The 27,880-nt window shown below is 30.7% G+C and overlaps 1 protein-coding gene and 1 long non-coding RNA gene across 2 annotated transcripts; both read right to left on the reverse strand.

Moving 5' to 3' along the window:
• Positions 1-1,132: 1,132 nt before the first annotated feature.
• LOC111618076 lies at positions 1,133-2,939 on the reverse strand. Its single transcript, XR_002755517.1, has 3 exons — positions 2,228-2,939; positions 2,088-2,149; positions 1,133-1,716 (listed from the first exon to the last, which is right to left on the reverse strand). It is a non-coding gene; the product is annotated as an uncharacterized LOC111618076 (long non-coding RNA).
• A 704-nt stretch (positions 2,940-3,643) lies between these two features.
• On the reverse strand, positions 3,644-4,093 carry LOC111618065 (putative uncharacterized protein FLJ37770). Its single transcript, XM_023359493.1, has one exon. It carries the CDS (start codon positions 4,091-4,093, stop codon positions 3,644-3,646), a length of 450 nt encoding a protein of 149 aa, XP_023215261.1.
• Between the last annotated feature and the right edge of the window lie 23,787 nt (positions 4,094-27,880).

The raw sequence follows: 27,880 nt of genomic DNA on the forward strand, positions 1-27,880 counted from the left end.
CTCAGGCGGTCGGTACAGTTCGCCGAAACTGTTAAATTTTCCCCCACACACTTCCAGGAATGACTCAAAATCAGGCATGCATGGTTACTCCTTTGAGGATTAACCCATCGTGTATAGCCGCCTTAATTAGTGTGTGTTCTCGTGACGTACCCTAACTGCGTACCAAATTTCAACTCCTAACCGTTTGGGCTCGTATCCATAATGTATATAGAAGCCTTAATCTTCTCTCTCCCCGGGGGGGAATTTCGAAAAATCCCTTCTTAGTGCACGTTTTCGTGATGTACTGTGTGTACCAAATTTCAACTTTCAACTCCTAACCGTTTGGGCTGTGCGCTTATTATTATTAACAACCCGTCTCGATTATATTATAGATACATTTAATTAAGACGGGGGGGTCGGAAATCGCAATAAAAATTTTAATTTTTTAAAGATATTTAAAAATATACGGCCAGCCAGTATTCACCCTACTTTAAACCCTTGTCCTTCCGAGACGTCTGAGAATGTCCCGGGAAATCCGACACCATTTGTTCTCAAGGTCATCCAGCTGTGTAAACAGATTGATGCGAAATTTGTCGCATCAACTTGGTCAAGATCAAGATCCGTGTCAAATTTCGCAGAAAGGCGAGACAATGGAAAATAAAGTTTGAAGCTTTTTCTTCAAAATTAACGCATTTCTTTCGTTTTTTTCAGTTTTAAATATTTTTTACGTTTAATTACATTACTATCAAAAATTGGTAGTCCCAAGGAGTTAAAAGGCAATATGGTTTATGAGACATTTCCCATGCCTTTCTATTGGATTACACTGTAATTTTGCAGAATGCAGTGCATATTATAGTTCATAATATTGCACTACAAGATGGAAGTATAGCATTATTTTATGATGATGATGATGATGATGCTCATTTTTTAACTTCAGATGTGCCTGTACAAATATTTAAATGCCAGAAATGTTCAAGGTTTTGCTAAAAAAATAAAAAAAAACAATGCAATAATTCAGAATTTTTTGTTTAATGCTAAAATAAAAATTTCATATATTTTTAAATAATATTTGCTTTCTGAAATGTTTTATTGTTATTAGTGTATTATTATTGTAAAAAAACAATATATACAGTACAGTACACAAATACTCCATAAAAAATTTTATATTAGAAAATAAAAACACTTTTTACACTAATATATATATAATTTTGCAGAAAAGTAGATTACAAATTTGTTAGTTGAAGTCTTAAATCAGATGGATTATTTTCTAAAATTTGTAAAATCTTTTCCTGCACTTCTGTTTTTTTCATCAATAGCATTTTCATATTATGCTCCTTAGTCATAAATTTGATTTTTAATTTATGCCCTTTTTCAAGAGTTTCCTTTCTCATTTTCGCCTGTTCATAGATGGCTTCAGTTTGTTTTCTTTTCTTCTTAGTTTGATAATTTTTGCCATTAGTGGAACTATGATTGAAAGGTGATTATTTCTTTGATTCAATGTCACAACTTGGTGAATTTATTGACACAAGAAAAACAAGAAGACGACACAGTTTCAACAAATAAATAAAAAAAGGTGATTATTTCATTATAAGTTGAAACAGTATTTTTATGGAATTAATTATTTTTAAGATTTAATTGATGATTATCAATATTTTGAAATTCTTCAATATAAAAATCTACAGAGGGTTCAATGACATCCACAAACATTACATTAGTAATTTGTGGTATAGCTGAAACCTGCAAGATAAAAAATTATGTTATTTAAAAATAAAATATGTGAACTTGGCATTAAAACTATATTACTAACTATCAATATTAGTTCTTTTAAAACTTGCAAGACATTTGTAACTGAAAATTATTAAGATGTACACAATTTGAATAGTACATACAGTATGAACTTTCAAACAATTTATATATTAAATATTTTACATTTAAATTATATGTAGTAGTTTAAATTATAGATGTAATTTATACACATGTATTATTCTTATTATATAGTGAAATATAGACTTTATATAGGAAGTGTTTTTCATGTATACTATAAATATTTGCACAATTGTCATTTAAGTATTATAAATTAATTGATAACTAAATAAACATTGACTTACTTCAGATGCAGATACATCAGATATATCTTGAGCCCTTACTACAGAAGCTGTAGCTATCTCTGCTATTAAAACATATTACTAATTAATTCAAAATTTTAAAAAATTATAAATTATAATGCCTTAAATGCCTTAATACTTACTTGTTTTAGTTGGGCATCACTATCAAAGTCGTTTTCTAAAGGCTGAGTTAGGATACCCATTGAAAGCAGTTTTTCAGCCATCACATCCGAATTATTTAAAAATTTAGAAAAAAACTAAATTATTTAAAAACAGGAGAAGGAAACCCTCTGCCTCCTCCTCTTTTTAAATAATTTATTTTTTTTCTGCAACTGTTTTTTTATGGCATTTTTTGAAAGTTTTTATAACTGTCCCATAGCTGCTTGCTTTTTCTGAGTGTAACATCTAGGATACCATTGTATTCTTTGGTTAATACTTCCCAGGTATCTCTCTTCTGTTTGGAAGAAACTGCATTTGTTTTTTTATCTTCTGTTATATATTTGTATTTTTTGACTAATTTGAGCAGTACTTCTTTTTTGAAATTGTGAAATTATGGCATGCACTATTCTCCATTTGACTTTCCTCCATTTTCTACATGTGTTTGCTTTCAACCAATCAAGACACTGCTTATGAAAGAAGACTTATTTGATCTCAAATGCAGGACTGTTTTAAAACATTAACTCTAGAGTTATATTTTTATCTGAATATGAAAGAAGAGTAACTCATAATCTGACTTCGAGTTCATCAACTCTCTATTTAACTCACATTGGTGAATATGGGGATAAGTGATGTCAATTTGTCTTGCCATCAGTGCATTTTTGGGCACATGTTAATAGAGATATTTTGATGTGCAAGCTGTGGGTCCATGAGTGGCAGAGCCAATCATGGACCCACAACTCACACATCAGCATCTGAGGAAAATCAGGTTTTTAAGTGCTTTTTCTTTAGTTCTCTGGAAACATGAAAGTCATAAAGCAACAGATTAGGACTATAGCTTAAGCATCTCCTATGATGCTCAAGCTACTCCCATCCAAACTGCTGCAGTAGATCCTTTGTCCTAGCCATGTAAGGATGTGTTTTGTCATAATGCAAGATGTTCACATTCATGAGCTTTCCAGAACACCTGTGTTAAATTTGCATTCATAATGTATGCAAGATGTTGCAGTAGGATGCTGCATTATGGTATTGCTGTGTTGCACAAACTCAACAAGGAGAAGCCCCTGATATTCAAAAGAGGGTAAGCCTTACTTTCTCTATCAATATTTGCAGACCTTGACATTTGCTGAGTACAGATAATTGGTATTTGCAATGCATACCAGAATACTGTTTATGGATCATAATGGAAACACCATGTCTCATCTCTCATCACAATGCAATGCAGAAACCATTACCTTGCAAAGCAAAATGTAAAAGATGCTTCAATGATAAGACTATCTGCAGTTTGTTCTGTTCTTCATTGAGAAAATGTGGTACCCACTGTGCACACACTTTACTGAAATACAAATATTTGTGCACAATATCAAAATTCAGTCCTGTTGCAGCAGCAATGCCATGGAGAATTATCCATCTGTTTGTAAGCATGTCTGAGATGCTTCAATGGCAAGCCCGTCTGGAGTTTTCTGTTCTTCATTGAGAGAATGTGGTACCCACTGTGCACACACTTTACTGAAATTCAAATGTTTGTGCACAATTTTGTGCACAGTACCAAAACTCAGTCCTGTTGCAGCTGCTATATCACGGAGCTTTATCTGTCTGTTTGCAAGCATGAGATCTTCTACCATTTGCACATTCTGTGATGTGGCTGCATGTTGTGGACGTCCTGAACGTTGCTTGTCCTTCAAACTTGTCAAACCTTCCTTAAATTTTTTTACCCACACCTTAACCTGAGCAAGGCTTATGGTGTATGGACCATACACTTGTTGCATTCGTCGATGAATTGCAGTGGGTCCACAACCTTCAGCAACTAGGAATCTGATTACACCACGTTGTTCAACTTTGGATGCTTCCATTTTCCACCACAATCATGCAAACAAATGACTGAGACTACATATTTGTGTTATATAGATATGTAACTTTTGAGCACCGTGTATTCACAAGAAAATTTTCTGCTTTGCATGACATGTATCAGCTGGTTATTTATTTAGCCACCCTTACATAAAATCAAGTAACAAGTTAGTAATATTGAAGCATAGATGGTATCAGTTCTAAAATATTTCAAGAGTTTTTGAGGAATCTGAGATAATGTATAAACTTCTTCTCTCTGTAATTGTATTCTGGAATCATCAACCAAGACATGTGGATGCTTCCTGTTAGAGAAAGTTACTGATGTCACAGCAATTTTTCTCAAGAGTTATAACCTCAAAATACATCAAGATGAAAATTCAATCCAAATTATATTAATCAGTTAACTTCAAATCAAAGACAAGTCATTTAAACGTTAACAATCTCTCAAACAGAGCCTGATTTAACCAGCAGATTATCCAAAGCAGAGGTCAAAGCAATGTGCTAGAACAATATGTTGTTCTTCAATTATCAGAATCCTCTTTTCTGGAACACTGATCTCCTTGCACAGCACACACACAGATGGCAGATTCCACAGCAAAAACCAATTTCACCACTAAAGACAGAATAACAATATATAATTACAATATTAGCATACTAATCTAATATACACACATTATCATTACTGTTATTTACATACTACATAATAAAAATAATAATGAACATTTTTCTACAAAAATCTTTAATGTGAATTTTGCTTCTAACATTTATTTCATAAATCAAAACTAAACATTAAAAAAAACTGACATATATTAAAATGTTTCAATTATTTTTTTTCTTATGATAAAATAGTACTTGAACAAATTTCATTGTGTGTTATAATCCATATTTATATACATATAATTTATAAATACATATTTTTTTCATGCAAGTGATAAAATAAGAATTGTAGGAATGTAAGATTCAGCAATCAATCTAACTAAATGAAAAATTATAACAGGAATATGCATCATTGACAAGACTATGTCTTGTTTATAAAATCGTACTGCCACCCATTCTTACCAGCATAGAGGTATGAAGGAGTACATGTCAAGAGTTGATATTTGGCACAGATTATTAGGTGCCCAAATCATTTGCGCATAAAAAAATCTAGACTAGTAGATAGTCAGGGGACCGAGAATCGAGTCAAAATAAAATACAAAATGGCGACTCTCTTCTACAAACAGGCAAAACAGCCACCTCACCCCACCGAAGTCAGGTAGGGGAGAGTATCACCCACAGTCATTCTAAGAAGTGAACTCTGACCTTAGGACTGAACACACAGTTTCTTCTAGGTTAAATAAAATTTGTAATCTAATTTTGTAAATTTGGGAGTGCTTCAAATATGACATTAAAACAGTTTTACGTTGTTACAAGTGGGCTTTTTTTAACATTATCTAGTATAGTAAAATTGTAGGACCGATAAAAATTTGATGTTATATTAAGGTTGTCATTACATTCAATGACATTATAATTGGGTTAAACTGTATATTGTTTGTGCAAAATAAAAAAATAATTTCAGACGATACAATAGCCATGATTATATTTTTCAAAAACGGGAACTTTTCGTTACACATCGACAAAAATTCAACCCAGGCTAACACGCAACAGAGAGAAATTTCGAAATTAGATAAGTTAATTTCATCGAAGATGCATCGTGAACGATCTCGTGGTCGTTGCCGGCAAATTTTGAACGATTGCGCCCAAAAGCAGTGATATCAAAGAAGATAGGAGAATGAGAATGAGACCTGCCTTGAGCATCAAAGTGATTCTGTCTCCAAGACATAGACTTGTCCCAAATACGGTTTTGCCATTTTACTTGTTTTAGAATATGTTTATTTCATATTTTCTGAGAGTGAAAGAATTTTACTGATTGAATAAATATAATAAAATTAATTGGAATATAGCTGGTTATCCCAACAAGAATGAAAAATACAATAAAATTAGTTACAAATTACGTTATAGTTTCAAACAATAAAAATGAAAAGTCAAAAGATATATTTATTCAACCTATTCATTTATCATCATTTCAAGTATCAACTAATGCACATTTTAGTTAAAACAAATCGCCATCTACTTCATACCATACGATGAAAATTTGCTGAATTGTTACAAAGGTTTTCCCTTAATAATAATTCACTACTTTTGAATCTATTATTTATTTATTTTTTTGTTTTAATTTTAAATATTTTATGTAGTTTGTATGATTTTTGTCACAACAGCCAGAAAGGTCATTTACTACTTTTCTGGCTGTTAAAGTAACAGATGGAAAATATCACAAGCAGTCAAATTCTGACCGTCCAGGTTTTTTGCATTTCTCGATATTTTAGGGTCTGAATTCTGAAAGCAACACGAATAAAATTCTGTATGTTAATTTTGATCTAGTTAAAACTGATCAAAATATTGTATTTTCTCACATATAGAAAATGCATTTTGGATAAAGATTTATAATACAATTCCTCTTCAGTGTCTTCCTATACATTAAAAATGCCAAAATTACTAGAATACAAAATAATCTTATAAAAAGAAACTTCTTTAAAATACACTTACTAATACTGTACTCCTAATTCACAACACTCTAGATACTAAAGTACAAGTTTAATAAATACATTAAAACATTTACTAAAAACATTCTAAATTTCATTTTGTTAGATTTGATAGAACTTTTATAAACAGTTTTATGTATCTTTATGTGATAACAAGACTCTTGCTGGTGTCAGCTTGCCAACTTTCCTGATGTGTGTCAGGAAAACCTAGGGGCAAATCGTATGTGGCTGGAGGCGATGGAGACAGAGATGACAAGTGTCTTACACAAAAACCATTTATTTTGTCACATAAAATTAATTTAATAAACATAAATAAACTTACACTTCATGCCAACATAGAGTAATATATGATTAACACATCGGTGTTGCGGCATTACGAGCAGTGATTTGTAAAAGTTCACATGCTCACGAGTACTTTCAACAGCTTACAGCTGTCATCCTCAGGCAAAAATCGAATACTATAAATTTCGACTATAGTCCATTAAAAAGCTAAGTGTTCAAAATTTATAGTATTTGATTTTTGCCCGAGGATGACAGCTGTAAGCTGTTGAAAGTACTTGCAAGTACATGTGAATTTTTACAAATCACTGCTTGTAATGCCACAACCCTGATGTGTTAATCAAAAATTAACTTACACTAGGAACAAAAATAGACTGCTTTTGAGCTGGTGTTGATTTTGACAATCGTCCTACAGTCAGTGATGGTGATGCAGCCCCAGGGCAGACATCGAGGGTGAGATGATTTTTGGAGTCACAAGATCCTAAGTCCAGAGGGGTCAGCTGGGATGTGTCGGCACATCGAAACAGTTCAGATTGGGATGCACCAAAATCTTAAGGAGAACCGACACTTGACCTTGAGGCTTGGGGTTTTATAGAATTTTCCCACGCATCTCAACCTTTTGATTGGTCTCCTTTTTCTTCTCCTTTACCCCAATTGTCTCTAGGTGAAACCCAAGACCAATCCGGGTCGGGAAAGGTCCGAGAGGTGTCGATGGAGTTCTTGAAGTCGATGCTCACATTTTACTCCATTATGGCCCTTTTCTCTGACGTTTTTGAACCTAAATGAGCTGCCAGATGTTCTTGCAGCCATTTACTTCCCCTGACGGGTTTGGGCTTACACGACTTCTAAAATGTCCTTTTGGTCATTAACCCCCCTTTTCTCAATTGTTCAGACCCCACACTTGTTCACGAGCATCTTGACAACAAAGCTCCCGCTCCCTCTTGGTCAAAATTCCCCTCTGCCGTCACATTTGTTTTACAATACACAAGAAAGTTTTCTTCCTGTCTGAGTTTAGTCACCAACATACCCTCCTGACCCGATTTAACTTCTGAAACTCTCTTACTTATGAATTTTATAATTAGCCTTACTTTGACTCGATTTTTGGGACTTCACACTGGTTATCTCATTTCAAGTCAATATCTATCGGTTCATGCAGCAGTGCACTTGAAGTATTCGCATCGGAGTTGACGTGCTCAATTTTCTTACACTCTTTATACAATCTGCATTGTTCAGCAGTAGTCATTATGGGCTTTTATGATTCTGACAGCGCTGACCTAACAGTCACAATTAGCATTTATTTGGCCAACTCAAAAAACATCTGAAAGATCAATGATTTGCATTGGACACTGTATAACATACCATGCAACCAACACTAAGTCCAAAAAAACAAAAAAGTAATGTTACACAAAATTAAGGCTCTTTCCAGTACCAGGCCTGCACTTAATGGAAAAGAAAAATACAACAATCAAAAAATGACACTTAATGTAAGCAAAAATCACACTTGCTTCTGAAATTAATTACAGATAATCAATTAATTAATGAGTGATCTCCTATTGAAAATTATAGATGCCACACAACAATATTTATTAGTTGAACAGAAATATATATAAACAAATAAACAGCAATGATTATAAACAAGAAGTTAGTAATAAATATATATTTCAAATATTAAAAACAAACCAAGATCAATTTTTCCCAACTCAGGACATACAAGCAATTAAATTGCCACCAATATCAAATAAAAAGCAAGGAATACACTTCTTATTGGTTAATCGCTTCACCATAAGAATGCCAGACAATTCAGTTCAAAAGCTATACAATTCAGTTCAGGAGCTACACAACACCATTGAACAGGTGTATTGTCTTATTGGGTTTTATCTGCTTACAAGTGTAATTCCACACTACCCTATTTACATGTTGAAGCATTATGGAATCAGTCACAGTAAATAAATATTCATTTGTTTAAATTTTGAATTTAGAATATTTTGGGAGTTTCCATCCTTAAAACATAAACATTCCAAAAAAGAAAATAACAACTAAAAATAATGCCCAAAACATAAAATAACAATTGGACTTCAACTCCTTACACCTGAAGTCATGAAAAGTATGACAAATTGTTTGCTTTCGAGATCAAGGTCTTCTTTGAACAGGATACACAATAGCTTTTGCAACAGTAGAATCATTGCCACCAAGCTCATGACAATTCTAAACAGAACATATGTGCTATCATTATGGGCACTTGTCATCGTTACATTTGACCATACCTTTAATATAAACATAAACTAGTTTTTGAGATTAACATTATTTTCTGTATTGTTCATTAATATTGAACATTTTTATGTTAATGCTTCTTTTATCTAAATAGCACATTTGTTTATTTGAATATGTTACAAAAATGTTACAAATTTTAACATTGAATTAATAATAGTTTTAATTGAACTGAAATAATTACACAGATACATGTGCCACTCACTTGCTAAATCGATTAACTCCATAAAAAAAGTGGAAAAAAATGATAAAATCGATTTGGCAAGTGAAAAATGTATCATCATCAAATTCAGTCTTCACATAGTTTTTTATTATAGAGAAACTTCATTATTGTACATTTTCTTTTTTTTTAATTAGATTTCTTGCAAAAATGAATAATAACTGTTCTGTTACTGTTACATTTATTAGTTTGTTATTAGTATTTTGTTTAAATTGATTATTCAACAACATAAATGATGTCTTCTTCATCAGATGTATTTGAGGTCCTATCATGTTGATTTGTTCTTAAATTTTTATAAAAATCATGTTTAATAGGAAGAATGAAAAAAATTATTTTGTTTTATTTATCTTGATATAACAGTATAACTTTTGTTTTTTCTAAAAACAATTGCCACCAAAATTAAAACAATTGTTCAATAATCCACAAGTATACTTACTTCTGCGGCAGTTGGACTGTAACTAAATTAATTTCTTTTACTTACTTTTTGTCATGAAATAACATTAAATAATTTACTGTTATCTACAATGCACTGGGGTCAGTGCACACTGCGATTGCTGCAGTGCATGCTGACAGATTTACATTACAGTATGGAGTTAATTAGATTGGCTTCTGAAATAAACAATGTTTTCGATGGCCAATAAAATTCTGTCATTAAGTGGTATTATAAAGTTTGGCTTGTAATGGAAAGGGAACAAAAAAAAGCACTGACCTCGCTAATTGGATTCAAGGGTAGTCCAGTTGTAAACAACTTGTCAAGTGGTCAACACCTGGCAGTAAACAAGTGGGTGACCACCCACATCATAGATAGGCGGATACAAAAGTAAGATACACCACCATCCATTTCAAACCAACCTGGGTAAAAGCTATTCACCAGAAGATCTGTAATTGGTCAGAAGCTCCCATTCAAGAAGTCCTCAAACTGGAGGGCGAGCAGGACAGGAAGAGAGAAAGGGCTCAAGACTGGTAACATGGAAGTCTCAGACATTTGGAAAGCCCGCTGAGGTTAGTGAGAGAGAGAGAGAGAGAGCAAACATACTTCTCTGCAAGATATCTCAGGGACAGGTAAGTGGACGAACTGTGCAGCAGAGCCACTCCACAGGCTGACAGAGGCCTCTCTAGAACTTAATTGTTCCAGAAATCCAAACTAGTACATGAGGTACCATGCTTTGTGTATCCTATGTTTATTGTGTTGTCCAACTTGTATAGTCTATATATATTTTGTAAATAAACTGTGTATACTGACTATCTTGAGTGTGGAAGTGTACATTCACCGAACCTACACTAGAACTATTTTGAGTCCTGCTTCATCCAGCAAACCAACTCAAGGAGACAGAGTTTAAGGGAGAAAACTTCACTGGTATTGATCCTTATTATTAGGAAAACTTATTATGAATATAGAAAGTTATGAGTACATCAACTACTTCGATACTAAAATTTTAAAAAATTTAAAATTTGGAGTTATCAATTTGGCTTGTAAATGGCTCATCTAATACTGAGTCTAAATTAAACTGAAAGTACTTGTTAATATTAAAATTTTATGCTAATAATAAGATATTTATATACAGTAAGAACCCGCTTAACACTGCCTCGATTAACACTGATTCAATATAATGCAGTTTGCTCAAAGCCTAAAAACAAAGAACTCAAAATTTACGCTGATTTAAATTATCACAGCATTTCATTGATTTGTATATCATATATATATATATGATATATAATCATATTATATATATATAATACAATTATTTAAGAACACGAACCAATCGGTAAAAGGTGACAATTTGTCGTATTGCTGTACTTTCCTTAAATCTATGTTTGTTTTGTACAATTTTGTAAAAACTATAACATGGATACCGTAAGATATATCGACTTCGCTTGGCAAGAATTAACTGATAAATGCATGAACAAAGTGTGGAAGAAGTTATGGCTGAAAGTATCCAAGAATTCTCAATGAGAAGAGCCTATCACTGTGTGAGGATCCGAATTCGGACTTTTCGTGTGTTTATATCCTTTCATTCAATAGTATCATAAGATCACATTGTAGCCATACTTACATTCAGTAACTGTCAACTTTTACATTTGGGAGCTAAACATCTGCTAAGTTCTCAGGCTTAATAATGACGCTTTCTCAGCACCTTTCGACCTAATATCTCCGTTTCAATAATCCAACATGAAAAACAGACAACAAAGTGAGGCAGTCGTCGTCCGTTTTTCGAAAGAGAAGTTGTCACTTGTATCTTGTCCTAAGTGCCTCAATATTCGGATATCTGTGAATTTATCATTTTATTCTACGGTTTTATATCCTACTAAAATATCATCGGAAACTATTGTACCATTGTCTAACACCTTTGCAGATACTGTACTTTCTATCATTCTTACAGATACTTCCTCTACCGGATACCCGATCTGACATCCCGAACTTCCTTTCCTTCACCAAGAATGCTCGAGAATCTCAATCAAGACAGCAAAACAAGGTATTTATCGCCACGCGAAACTTATGTAAACTCTCTCTCACACATATCGGGGGAAAAACGTAATATCAAATATCTATTAAGTCATAAAAATTATCAAAAAACTAGCCTATTTAAAATCAAAATGTATGGCCTCTTGTTACCAAATAAACCATTGTTACGTTAAAGCGTCTCTGAGTAAGTCCCTTCCAGTGCACTGTCTCTCCTTCCATCCCGACTCTGTTCGCTCATACACGCGACCGCTCACACGCCCGAACGAAACGGTTTCTGTGTCTAGTCGTGAAGACACAGTGGTGTCAGTCCTGACGAAACTTGTCATTGCGATCTTCGCCAATGCAATGTCAACCCTTCGGTCACGTGGTGCTGAAGTATAGGGAGGCCCTTCGGCATTGTCACAACTGTATCATTAGGTTGACTAAATTGTCAACCTAATCAGCAGGACTAGGAGATGTATAGATGAGCAGGATATTAGTGAGGTTGCAGCCGAAGTTTTCATTCTCTAAAACGTGAATATTGAACATCACTTACAAAATAGTGGCACTCGATGTTCAATGTTCACTTTTAGAGATGAAAACTTTGGCCACAACCTCGCTATTGATGAGTTACTGCAGGTTTCTGGTGAAAACCTTACCAATGACGACCTTGAAGAACCGGCAAAACAAGGAATTCATGTAGAACTGGAAAATCGAGATTCTGAAAACAAAGAACCTAAAAATTTCCTCTACAGATTTCCTTAGTAAAAGTTTAATAACAATAACTGAAATCGTTGATCAAATTGTAGCAAATGAATCACATTTTGAAAGGAGTGCAAAAGCAAGACGTGGCATTTTGGATGTGATCTCCTGTTAATGACATTTGCTTAATTAATTAAGGGGAAAAAAGCGAAAAGTGAAACTACACGACTTTATTGCAAAACACAAAACTTTCAGAAAAGCCAGGACATTCATCACAAAAAATGAACTTTAAATTTCTGTGTGCTTATGTTTATATGTTATTTTATGCAAATTAATATAGAAATAACTTAAAATTAAAGTGAAATTTGTTTATTTTTGGTCATATGTTCCCCCTTTCCCTATTTACTCTATGTTAAAATGACCTCATTTAACACTGTTTCGTTTAGCACTTTGTCATCTAGGAATGCATTCCCCGCGTTAAGTGGGGTCTTACTGTATTTGAAATTTTGAAGTATTTTGTAACCGTTAATATGTGCTTCTTGTCCTTAATTAGTTAAACAAAGGAAAAGTACATACTTTATGAAGGCTTTTATTACATGAAAATGAAAATTAATGAATACACAGTATACAGTAATTTACCTGGTAAGACAGACCTCAGAAAAATACTTTATGAGGCATAAAGCTGTCTATAATGAAAATTAACTAGGGGTTTTTTCGCCCTGCCAGGGTGTGGCCGAGTTATCCAGACTGCCGGGTTATTGAGTGCCGAGTTTTCGGGACTCTACTGTATTATGCTTGTGTCCACTTTGGACATTCAAATTGGAAGAGAAACACACCATTTCCAATTAATTAAAATATATTGTTGTGAAAAAGTGAATATATCTTAATTGGAAATGGTATGTTCCCTTTCCTCAGTATAACAAGTCCTAGTTCATAAGAACATTCAAAGTGGACACAAGCATAATATTTTTGGAAGTATTTATATATTTGAAATTTAACTGATTATCTTTTACATAATTACATAGTATTAAACTATACCTCTTTGTCTTGAACATATTTATTTATGAAATAAGTTTCTTCTGTTTGATGTCATCACATTCCTGTAAAATGACTTCACATAGACAGACTGTAAGATGAAATTTTTTTCTCTCTCTCATAACAGGAAGATCTAAAATATAAAAAGTATAGAATAAATTAAGTTAATTCAACATTTAAAATGTAATTTTATATTTGTTTTGTTAATGCTGAATTAACTTTATTCTCTTCAGCATTAAAAAAGTGAATATAAAATTACTTTTTATTGACAACCACTCCTTGTATGTGGCAGGTATTAGCAATTCTGTTAATAATTGCAATAGGAAAAAATTTTACGTTTGATGATTTTAACAATTTTTGCATATTCAATCATTACCTTCCTGAAAATCTTAGAATCTAACTGAACTTTATTTCAGTTTAAATTATGTGGCTTCATCAGGGCTTTTTCCTTGATAAAGAAGCTATAATTCTGTACAAATTGACAAAAGAAGCTCAAACAATATTTATTTCTCATATTTTTTTTTAGCATATTACTAATTTATAACAGTAGATTTAAGTATACAGAATAATGAAGGTTAACAGAATGGTTAGATTTTCTATATAACTACAGATGCTGTATCATTGGAATCTTATTGATGCTGTATCAACACAGATTATCTGTAAAAAGAAATGAAATTTGATATCAGATGTAGGTTTTGTGAAAGGTCAACTCATCTGTCAACTTTGCAACTTAAAATTTATTATGAAATATTTAAAAAGGACTTTCCAAAATCACTCCATCAGTTAATCTTTTTATTCAAAGTTAATGAGAGTATCAATAGAAATGTAAAGAAACCTTGATACACAAACATTTTACCATGTTTAAATTAAAGCATTTACTCTGAAGCTTATAAATATGTATTTAGTATTGAAGTTTTTGAATCTTTCATGTGTTTACAACCTATTTCTTTCTAAGAGACTGTCCATAAATGACATCCACACTGAAAGGAGGAGAAGGACTGAGCTTTAGTGGACATCCATTTATTTCATTAAATTATACACAGTTTATACATTTTATTATATTTATTTCAGAATACCTCTCAAGCTGGTAGTAAGGATAAGGCAGAATTTTCATTTCTAAACAAACATTACTAGCAAATCAACAATATATTGTAATGTCATGTCTGTAACATACCATGCAACACAAAAGGTGGGGTTACACAATTTAGAGTTCAAATCAAGTACCATGCCTGGACTTAATGGGAAGCAAAATACAATGATCCAAGATCCAAAGTAACACTTATATAAGTAAACATCCACAATATTTATTAGATAGAACAGTATTATTTATATATAAACAACAGTGATTATAACAAGAATTAGTAATGAGTATATATTTCAAATATTAATAAAAAAAAAAAAACAAGTCAAGATCAGTTATACACAAAATAAAAAATTAATCAATGAAAGAAATTCTTTTTCATATACAGTAATCAAATCTCCACAAAAAATAGTTAAACAAAGACTGCATTTCTTACAAGCTGATCACTTATCAACAAATGCCAGACAATTCACTTTGATGAATGTTGCTGTTGGGAGCTATACCACACCATTGAATAGATGTGTTTTCTTTTATCTGTCTCTCAGTGTAACTCCACACTGCCCTNCACTTAATGTAAGCAAAAATCACACTTGCTTCTGAAATTAATTACAGATAATCAATTAATTAATGAGTGATCTCCTATTGAAAATTATAGATGCCCCACAACAATATTTATTAAGTTGAACAGAAATATATATAAACAAATAAACAGCAATGATTATAAACAAGAAGTTAGTAATAAATATATATTTCAAATATTAATAAAAAAAAAAAACAAGTCAAGATCAGTTATACACAAAATAAAAAATTAATCAATGAAAGAAATTCTTTTTCATATACAGTAATCAAATCTCCACCAAAAATAGTTAAACAAAGACTGCATTTCTTACAAGCTGATCACTTATCAACAAATGCCAGACAATTCACTTTGATGAATGTTGCTGTTGGGAGCTATACCACACCATTGAATAGATGTGTTTTCTTTTATCTGTCTCTCAGTGTAACTCCACACTGCCCTATTTAAATGTCTGTGCATCATGGGATCAGTCACTGATATAAATTACTATATTTAGATTTTTATTTAACACATTGAGGGTTTCTTAGGAGTTTCTGTCCCAAAAAGGTATCTACAGTTCATAAAGTGATAAAGGTTTTCAGGACAATTGAGTTTTGTTGGACATCCAAAAAGTAGACAGGTTATAGAAACTTGGATAAACTGGGACAAGGAGGGGAGGAAGAGCAAAAATTTCAAGAAAAATGTGAATGTAATTTATAAACAGTCCCCAAGTAACTTTTATGGCTATTGATAATATACAGTAAATTCCTACTAATCCAGACTCAAACTTTGCATAATTTGGACAAATTTTTTCAAAATATTGTACAGTTTTTAAAATTATTTGACAACAGAAATTATAATTAATGAGTGTTTTCAATATCTGGAACTCTTTGTGATACCACTATACTGTGCAACTGCAAAGTTGGTCCACAGTGGATAAATTACTAAAGACTACACATTGTATACTATATGCTAAGAAATTTTTGAGCCCATTTCCTGTAATAGTAAATTTAGCAGTATAACCTACTAAAGCTCAGTAAAATTTCTGTATAGAGTTGTTCCTAATAAATCATCATACTGTATATCCTCCTTATTTTCCACATCAAAGAATACACTTCAATAATTCAATAAGTTTTACTGGACTTCTGGGTTAGACATTAACAATAATAGATATTTTCAATAATAATAGATATTTTCACAAGGTTCTTGCTGAAATATTCCATTTCCTCCCCTATTTCATTACTAAAATATCAACATTACTATTATATTTATGATAATTTGTCAGTAAAAGCAAAAAAAATTTTTTCCAAATAACAAAAACCAAATATGTTTGAACCAAATATGAAATAACCAGTGAGTGCCACCATATTTTCAATGCCATTTTGAGAAAGGTGCCACAATGTACAAGGTCTGTTCAAAAAGTATTGGACCTTTTTTTTTCCGCGTAAACCAATGATGCACGAGAGGCCTCCTTCAGTGGAGTTGTGGAGGGGACAGTCATGCACAGCCCTGAATTTTTTCCCGCCTGCAGGAAGCGTCAGTCGTTGGCAATCGGCCTATGAGTGAGGTCATGTAGTGCGCTCTCATCGGATTCCACTAAGCTGGAAAATGACTGAACAATGTGAGCAGCGATATTACATCAAATTTTGCCAAAAACCTTGGCGATACCCAAGCGTAAACCATTCGCAAGATTCAGCAGGCTTTCGAGGATGATCCTCGAGGCCAAAAAAGCGCGGCAGGTCCACAGCAATATCAAAGATCATGTTGACAGTTTTTTCGACTCTCGTGGGGTGGTGTGTCGTGAGTACGCACCACAAGGCCAAACCATCGCAAAGGAGTACTACCAGGAGGTCCTTCGTCGTCTTTCCGATACAGTGCGACGCAAACGACCGGATCTGTGGTCGATCAAAACTTGGCAGCTCCATCATGATAACGCATCCGCCCATTCTGCGCATCTGATTCGGGCTTTCGTCACCAAACATAACACTCCTGTGGTTTGTCACGCTCCATACTCTCCCCACATGGCTCCGTGTGACTTTTGGCTATTTTCCAAGCTGAAAATGCCGCTAAAAGGAACCCGAATTTAGTCGAGAGAAGACATCGTGCAGAATCAGACGGACCGGCTGATGGCCATTCCAAAAGATGCGTTCCAGCAGTGTTCCCAGCAATGGTAGGAACGCTGGGAGAAGTGTATACACTACCAAGGAGACTACTTTGAAGGGGGATTAGGGTTTTGTACTGTACCTCAAAATCAATAAGTTTATTTTTGCCGACCAAAGGTCCGATACTTTTTGAACAGACCTCGTATATTGGTAGATATCCAACATTTTGTTTTAAAAACTGAAGGATGAAACCTTTAATCTTCATAAAAATACAACATAAATGCTGGATATTTCAAATTACAAGGTTAAAATATCCTTCTCTACCAGCCTACAGCTAGTATGCTAAGTATCTAAAAAATACTCTCGAAACCAAACATTTTCTGAATTATATTGGACAATTTTATTACTACTAGTAATAATATTGCCCAATACTAATTACTAGTATCAGCCCAATATAAATCATCATCTCTTATTAAATTTAATAATTATAATTAATTTAACATTTTAATAATTAATTTAGAAGGTTCTGAAAAAAGAATTGGCTGAATGCCTTTCTTTTCAGGGCAATTGAGAACAATGATACTTAACACATGCCTTTAGGGCCAAATTACCTAGCATTTAATTAAATAACAATAATGTTAATAGTAATATAGGATGATATAATTCAGCAATTGTTTTGCTTTAATATATAACAGTCAAGTTTGGATGTTTATATTTGTACTCCTAATTGAAATTCATATTCAAATGAATCAAACCTATGTTTAAAAAAGCAAAGAATTTTAGAATATGAAAAATAGAAAAGTTTCTTCTATTCTGTCTTGATTTATAGGAAAACTGAAAGCATATCACAAATAATTTATGAAATTTTGCTTATTAAACAATTCTAGTTCATTTTTTTCTTCTTTTTTTTCATTCTCACAAAATATTAAAGAAATATCCTTAAGAAATTATGATACACAGATGCTTCTAACAGAAATAGATAAAGTATCTGTCCAATTCTATCAAATGTTATTTCAGAGTTATATTGTTAATCTGTTACATAATATCATTAACTTGAACAATCTATATATCAACTAAAATGGATGCAGAAAATCAGAATTTAGCTATATCAAAGAAAATTTAATCAATACAATTAATTATTGAGAATTTTGTATAGTTTCAAATACTTAATCAGTGATGAAAAAACTTTTATTTAAAACTATAATACAATACAAAGTCTACATTGCTGTGATTTATCTTCTAAGTATATTTCTTGATTATTAAAAAGAAATTTCAATTCCTTAAAAATATAACAAATATCCAACAATGCAGATTTTGATTAAGACAAAACCTTTCTCACTTTGTTTCTAGCCGTTTACACACTGAGTACAAATGTTTTTGGCCTTCTTAATAGGTCTCCTTCAGGTACACTGTGTACTGAAGAAGGCCGAAAATGTTTGTACTCAGTGTGTAAACAGCTAGAAACAAAGTGAGAAAGGTTTTGTTGTAGTCATTTTAAATAGTTCTAGCTCCAAATGCATAGAAATGCAGATTTTTTTGTTATATTCTTAATTATCATATATCACCTAAATTCTATATGATACAGTGAAAAAGCATTATACATTTAAATTTCTTGATAATTTATCAAAACCCATAGAACACCTTTATGAATTTTTTTCTGGTAATAATTGGTAATAAATTAATTTAAATAAAATATTTTCATCAGAAATATTTTGTAAACTAACATATGTTGAGATGAATTATTTTATCATTATATTTGCAATTTTCAATGTCCTTTTTTTTTACATCTATCATCAAATGAAGTACATAAAACTTAACAATATAAAAACTGTTTTTACCATTTTATTGCTTAATGTCATAATTTATGTATCTGCCCCATTTTAGTTCACTTAACTCTTAGTAGTATTAACAGATTGTTCTAATCAAAAATCTTTTAATTATGTTTACCTTATCTACTTGACTAAAAATTATAAGTATCTTTGTTTTAAATTAAAATATATTAACACTTTAATTAGACAAATTTTACTAATATAAAATGCATATTAACTTTAAAATATGCCTAGTAAATTTTTTCTTCAATAAAAAAAAATATTCCCTATTATTTATTTATTTAGTCTAAAAGAATATATAATTTAAATTTGCAGTTTTTAAAAATAGTTTTTTAATTAATGGGTTAAAAAATAATTACTATTGGTGAATTTACAATCAATATTTTTAGGCTCAGTTTGCCATTTGGTTAGCTCTGCATTCAATCATTAGATGTTTCTAATCAAATACAATCATTATCAAATTAATAAGTATTCTGAAAAAAAAGGATAAAATTGCATGATAAACATGTTTATTTAAAAATAGCTTTATCAAAGAGACTTAATTAAATTCCAGTATGATTTAATAAAATGTCAAGCATTCCATCATCAAATATATGAATCTGAAGATCATCCAATTATAGATCAAAAGTGTTAGTCAAAAAGTTTTAAGTTTGAAATAAATCTTGCTGGAATTCAAGTAAGATAGATAGATGTGATTGCTATATTATTCCAGTCTCCCAATTGGTGTTATAATGCCATGATTTTTAAATACTTTCATAAATTTTGTTACAAATTTTCAATAAAAAGCAATTTAAATCATTTGATTGATTACATAATTTTTGAGAAAATTTAAATATTTTAATAACTAAGAATATCACTATAATTGTAAGTTCATTATGTGCTAAAAATTCATTATAAAATTCAAAACAAAAACATAATATAGTTTGACTGAAAATCATATCAATTATAAACATAATAAAAACTGAGTAAAATCATTTTTAGAAAGTTTTTATTTATGGTTTTTTTTTACTTTTTAATTTCAAAATTTAACTAACGATTAATTTAGTTTTAGATTATTTAATATGACCCAAAAATATTATTTTTGTTTGAATATATTGTCAAAATAAAAAAGTATTTTAAAAATTCTATTATTAAAGAAGAAGATATTAGATTACTCTGAATGTAGTTTAAATCAAATTTTAAAATTTAGCATGTTAAAATTTCAGTTAGCTTCTAAGAGTCAAACTTAATGGAGTTCAGTTTTAACTCCCAGAAGGAAGACTAAAAGTGTCTATTATTAGTATTATTATTATTATTATTTTGAAAGTTTTGCAATTGTATAATGCTATTCCAGACCAAGATCAACACAACTACAAAGTAAGCTATCATTATGTTTACATACTGTTCATGTATATAGTGGACACCTGTATAACATTCTCCCTTGTAACGTAAATTTGTATAACGTGATGAAAATTTTGTGAATAGAACTAATACAGCACAATAAACAGTCCCATATAACGCATAAGATAAATTTAACATTTTCACATAGTTTCAGATTTTTTGTTTAGAAAAGCAAAAATATACACTTACCAGTTGTTTATATATGAACAGTGAAGCCAACAGTTTAAAAATGAATAAGAGTATATAAAAAGAATAATAATACATATACACATTTGAAGATATAAGAGAAAAATAAATTTATTCAACTTTTAATTTAAATTAAAATTTATTTCATTATTTGACATTTATTCACTATCAGAAGTATCAACAAATAAGTTACAACAATGTCATCTTTTGAATATTGGTTGTTCAGATTCATCACTTTAATAGTTAATAGTTTAGTCCAGGGATGTCCAACCTTTTTGTTTCTCTGGGCCGCATTGGAAGAAGTCAAGGAGTTTTGAGCCACAAGTATATATAATATATACTTTTGGCCGAATATACAAGTATATTTAAGGACTAACATGTCTAGATTATAATAATAAGTATTAAAACTTTATCATGAAAAAAGATTATTTTAAAAAATTACTTCTACAGACACTTTCAATTTTTACTTAGAAATAGATAAATTCATTTATTACAAAAGAGACAAACAAAAATTTATTTGAAAAACACAAATATTTGTTTTATTTGGGTCTGTAATTAATAAAAAGCGACGAAGCTATTTTGAAGTGCATTTTTATTCAACTAATATATTTATAAGTAATATGTAGCCAAAAAAAGTAGCCTAAGCACAAAATGATAATTTTTACCTCAAAAAAACCAACAAACAAACAAACAAAAACAAAAAAAAAACAAAAAACAGCCATGTTTGGCACAATGTAACCAAATCTTGCAACGATGGAAGAAATACTAAATAAAGCTGGAGTTGTGACTCAATGGGTTATAGACCCAAATGCGGGGAAAGGAGAGAAAGGACGAAAGACAAAGAAGTGAGAAAGGTTGGAAAATTAAGGATCAATATTTTCATAACAAGATCTATTTAACCTTTCTCACTACTTTTTATCTTTTGTCTTTTCTCTTCTTTCCCCAAATTTGGGTCTATAATCCTTTGAGTCACAACTCCAGCTTTATTTAGTAATCCTTCCGCATTCACACATCTCCAAGTATTTGAAAATATTTCCTTTCCACTCAAAAATAAAATATGAATGAAGGTTTATGACTTTGTGAAACTTTTTTTTTGAGTTTATGCCATTGAAATAAAATAAATAATAAAAAATTAAAACATTGTCAGTTTTGTTTACATGTTTATTGGGCCGCATTGGAACTTGCCTTGGGCCACATGCAGCCCGCGGGCTGGACACCCCTGGTTTAGTCTTTATTGTTATCGTTATTTAAAAACAATTCTTTCTCCAGATCATTTTTAGATTTAAAATATGGGGATAGACAATCATTAAATTTTCTTTTAAATTCCATATAGCGCTCGTTTGACGGATCTATTTTCATAAAATGTGTTTCTAGCATTTTGGCTATTTCTAACCCTTTATTTATATCTTCTAAATTCAAGGGTTGCTCTGGTTCATTGATTAAAAGTCTGGAATGAGTTTTTATCATCATTAATATTCTATTAATTCTGTTTCATCAATATCTTCATTGTAATTAATTAATTCAGTGATATTTGTCTCATTCATATCAACAAATCCTCTCCACAATAATATTTCAAACTGAATCACATCTCACTAGCAATATGCGATAACAATTAAAATGTAGACACATGTTTGAACTTGCATAAATTGGTCCAATAGTGTATGTCCCCTATAACGCAATTTCCTACAACATGGAACATATCCCCCGTGTTGTACAGGATTCTACTGTATATGCATCTGTGTTTAAGAATTTTATGACTGACAACTGTTTAGCATGGCAGCTTTCTATAGGGTGATATACAGTACAGGGTGATTCAAAAGTGATGGATAAAAACTTTATGGAGTGATCAATTATTCAACTTACAGTCAAAAATGTTAATATACTCCTGTCTAATTCTCAAAGATAACAGAGTTAGAGAAAAATCTATTTTGAATCAGTTTACTATTTCAACATTAATCAGAACTACCACATTTTACTATTTATTAGTTTAGAAACAAATATCATTTAGTTAACTAACACTTAAAAAAATTACATTTATAAGAGATGCTCAAAGAGAATTCTTCCACTAGCTATAGAAGTTTCACATCTACAAATAGAAGAATGTATAGTACATTATGTTGTTCAGTTCTTTGACATTTCTGCAACAGCTTCATTGTACACAAAACTAATGTAAATAATATGACAGCAACCAATTTGTTTTGTTGTCTTTCAGTGTTGGCTAAACTTAAACAATGATTTGAAATAAAAATTTCTCTGTAACTCAGTTATCTTAGAAAATAGAACAGGACTAAATTAACATTTCTTAGTTCAAGCTGAATAATTGATCACTCCATAAAGTTTTATCTACCACTTTTGAATCAACCTATATGTGCTATTTGATTATTATTACTACTACTAAAGAAATTGTTAAAATGGAAATAATAATTGTTCAGAGTTATTATTATACTGGGTGTCTCATATAAATCAGCCCCTCTCACTGGAATGATACTAATGAATTTAGACAAACGTTACTCATTAAAAACTTAACTTTAAATATACAAAAAAACTTGCAAAAGATTCTAAAACTGGTGTCTTCACACATCTATGCATCTTTGTGTACAAGTAATCATGTTCAGACTGACCTTATGTAAAATACTGCTGTTGATAGTTAAGGCTGCAACAGATTAACTAATCACCCAGGTCCAGAGACTGAGTTTTAGTAAAACTCACCAACCTTGCACCTTGTCTCATCTTTATTGAATAGCATAAAGCGTTACTAAGTTACATTAAACATGCAATTATTTATTGAGACATTGCCACAATGCCAAGCTATAATTTTTAATCATATTTTTATTTTATTTCATTTAAAATATATGCTTTCCACCTCAAATTAGTAGTGGCTCGACCCTGTACATCATACTTTTCCTTTAACAATACAGTCACACCTGTCATCTATTAACTGCTTTCAGGGAAAGTTTTGAATTGAAATAACATGATTTTCAGTTTGCATCAGAAATTCATATATAGTTAATTGGGCCTCCCACCTCTAAGGTTTCTATATCTGATTTCACCTATCTAACTCTGTTCTCGAAGTTAAGGAAAGATGGACAGATGAATGGAGAATTTTTTCAAATTGCAGCCCAATAAAATATCTGTACTGTGTGCAATGTATAATATCAAAAAATTACATGAATCAATTATAACTTAGATCTTTTATTTATTTAGTTTTCATGTTTACATTTGTATTTTAAACTTTACTTCTTTGATTTACAAAAAAGTGTCAATAACAATGTAAACCAACAAAGTGAAGCATATCTGTTTACTATGCATGACTGCCAGACTAAGTTTCTCATCACTCATTGTTGAGTGTGAAGTACTGAAATATCAATCAAAATACTCACATGCACATTCAGTTAAATCATTTTTTGTGCATTCACTTTAATCTTTTCGTTTTGTTCTCAAATCTTGACCCCTAGGCTTCAGCCTACTCAGCCTAATAGTTAATCCATCAAAGTTTATAGACTGATTTTATACACTTTTCTCTTTAAATATCTCCTATAATTATAATTTCATTGTCTTATTTTACTACATACAATGCAGAGCAGAATTATACAACAGTAATGTTTTTAAAAATCTTTTGAATTATTTAGAATAGATAAACAAAATTTGACATATCTTTTTATCATCATCTAGTGACACACCAAATATCCAGATTAATTAATCTAAACGTAAGTTACACAAATATAGTCATTTCAGAATAACAAAGAGGACAAATTATAAGGTACTTTATTATTTTATTTGATTATTTCCTTTGGTTGTCATTTTTTGTTTTCCTTAGTATTCAACAGTTTACTATTGGAAGAGAAAAATGGAAAAGTAAAAATCAAAGAAATACAAATTTTATCTATTATAAGAAAACTATTCAGAGTTTATAGGCTACAGAATGTAATCTGACTAAATAAATAATTAATTAATTAAGAGTAACATTGTCAAAGACAAGATTGGTTTGTGTTTTTGTTACTTTGTTATAAAATTGTCAGTAATGTAAAATTTATAAGTATTAATTCAATTTTTGTGTATAAATGAAGTGGTTGTAATTTTTGGTAGTTAATTAGTACTATATAAGTGAGATTCTCAAAAAAATTTCTGGAATGTGCTAAGTAGTGACCAAAGTAGCAAGATGAAGAGAGTGAAGTTTGTTGATGATGATATCCTGTAATAATAAATTTCTATATTATTTAATTAGATTGAAACTCTAGTAATTGCATATTACCACTGTTTCAACCTTATTTCAAACCAGGTTTTCTAATCATATGTAAAAATGTTAATACTTGAAAACTATTTTTATAAATTTATATTAAAAAATTATTCTTTCTTTCTTCAAATTAGTTTTTTCTTCACTACCATACTTTAACATACCTAATGTCTAATAGTATAATAACAGCTGTGTCATCTCCGTAATGTTTTAGAAAGTTGTAATCACAACTGGTACTAATAATTTTATATATCTTGAGTGGGCAATGCACAATATTCAATTGCAGGGGCACCACTAGCTGTTTGAATGCCCATGTGCAATACCAATTATACCGCCCTGTTTAATTACGACTACCTACACTGAGCTTGCCAGAAAGGCTCTTCAGTGTTGTCTCATAAGAGTGTGAAAAAAGAAAAGAAATACTTTACAAAGAAAAACTATTTATTATTACTAAGTTATTTTTGTTTATTTAAGTGTAAAACCATATAAATATTTATCTACAGAAATTGAACTCTTCTTGACTTTATGTTTGCAAAATCTGCTATCAATTTTCTTGTATTCAAGCTGTCTAAGATTTCATGTTCAATTGAAACCATAGCTAAATTACTTAGTCTTTGCTGGTGCATTGTTGATCTTAAATAGATTTTTATAATTTTTAACTTTGAAAAGGACCTTTCACCAAATGCAACTGAAACCGGCAATGTAAGTAATATTCTTAGTGCTATTGCTGTATTCAGAAATGTTAAAATTAAGTCATTAGTAAAAAGATATTGTAATAGGGTTTGTGGATCATTAGACTGGTTTTCTGGAAAATGCAACTTTAAAGTATTGATTTCATTAAACAAATCAATACCGTCAATGTCTGTCTTACTACTTGAATTGTCTTTAAGCTTCAGATTTAAATCCTAACCAAGTTAAAATATCATTAATTATACTTAGACCCATGCCAGAAGAATTATTAACAAAATAATTGCAATTTGATATGCGATAGAACTGTTCAAATGCATACAAGTACAAATTGAGAAGGAAGCTCTGTTTTTTTCTCCATGAGAAGACATTTCTTATGCTATAAGTAGGGTAGGTATTATGACAATGACTTTGAATGTTATGCGACCGATCGCTCGATTTGCCGCCTGCGTGCAGTGCCCGCCTTGTGCGCCCACTTATGGCGAGCCTGCTCAGTTGAGGCTCTGGAATATTTTAAAGTTCAAGACCCTCCTTTTTGATGATATACAGTAGATTGACCTTGTCAGAAATTCATCTTAGCACAGTATCTATTAAGTAAACCTAGTAAAAAATATCAGATATTAAAGTAGGAAATAAAAGTTGTAAAAATTCATACAATTGTATTCAAAACAAAGTTTGTTAAACAGATTTGTTGACAGGAAACAATGTTACCTGTCATTTCAAAATTGACAACAGCACCATCAATAAACAGAAGTGAAACTTATAAGGAACATCAAATATTCTCATGATATTGTAACACTTTACTTACTTGAGTCTTTCCAGCTAGAAAAAATTGGAGTATTATTTTTGGAACAACCTTATAGATCAAATGATTATTTCCTACTTAATGAGTACTACATCATCTTTTGATTCTCCTAAAATTCCAAAACATTAATGAACAATAATTGTATTCATTCAGACTGGTGGACATGTCCATATACATTGATGAAGCAATAGCAGCTTTCTCACTTTTATCTGAAAACTTAAATTCTGGTTAACAAACCTTTTATTTTGAATACAATCATATGAATTTTTACAACTCTTATTTCCAACTTTAATATCAATAATTTTTTTACTAGGTTTACTTAATAGATACTGTGCTTAGATACATAGTCATTCTCTTACTATTAGTATTATATAATTAAATCAATAAGTAGAACAGGAAAATTGTCTTTTAGTGTTACTTTTTTTTTATATGTGTATTTTCCTCATTAACTTAAAAATTGATAGTACTTTCAGTAAAGCAATTTTACATTATCAAGCAAAAAGAACACAATTAGGATTAAATATAAATATAAAATGCTGTAGAAAAATGGTTTTCAAACTTCTTTTAGATTGTACTTCTTGATCAGAGTAAAAGAAATGTACAGTACTCTCCCATGACAAAATGTTCTCCAAATAGTAGATTTTAAAATATTTTTGTGGCTACCTGGCAGATTATTAAGAAAGTTTTTAATCTATTATAAAAACACATCTGTAATAAAAATATTTCAAATGTAACACAGCTATTTAAAATCTCTATTACATTACTTTAGCATTATCTCTTATTGAGAATCAATATGATCAGTTAAAATAATTTTATTTCAAAATGTACTTGTATGTAGAAAAGTTTTGCAGTTTTTTCAGAAATTTGTTCAAAAATAAAATAAAAAATTATCTGAACAGAAATTTTTCTAATGAAAATTTTAAATCCTAATTCTGGAGTTTTGATACATGAATCCCTTAAAGTTTTTCAATGCGAGGAATATGCCTGCCTAGCTTGATCAGTTAAAACTTTCAAGCATTAGTCTGGCTCCAAATTTAGCTTATTGCAATAAAGTCAAGATCATACAAGAGTATATATCATTTTTATGTTTAAATTAAAATACTTTTTTAGAATTATAGACTAAATGTATGCTTTCAAGAAAAAGCACGAAGCATGTAAAAACATTTGAAAAAGAGTTGGAATCTACTTTTTAAGAGGAAAAGATGTGTTTTATTCAAGAAAGTATTCAAACATCAAATTCAAGAAGGAATGAAGTTTTTTTTATGGATACTATTACTAAATCCCATCTCAAAAGAAATTGATATTGAAACTAATAAGACTTCATTCCTCTTAAATTTCCTCTATTTTTGTATAATGTTTTTTGGTGTTTTATCATAAGAACCTGTGATAAGATACAGACCAAG

This window comes from Centruroides sculpturatus, unplaced genomic scaffold (assembly GCF_000671375.1).
Source record: "Centruroides sculpturatus isolate CEXI.00-Female unplaced genomic scaffold, Cexi_2.0 scaffold155, whole genome shotgun sequence".
Taxonomy (NCBI): Eukaryota; Metazoa; Arthropoda; class Arachnida; order Scorpiones; family Buthidae; genus Centruroides; species Centruroides sculpturatus.

Coding starts and splice junctions, on each gene's coding strand:
- LOC111618065 (XM_023359493.1), bottom strand. CDS start 4,093: ATGGAAGCATCCAAAGTTGAACAACGTGGTGTAATCAGATTCCTAGTT.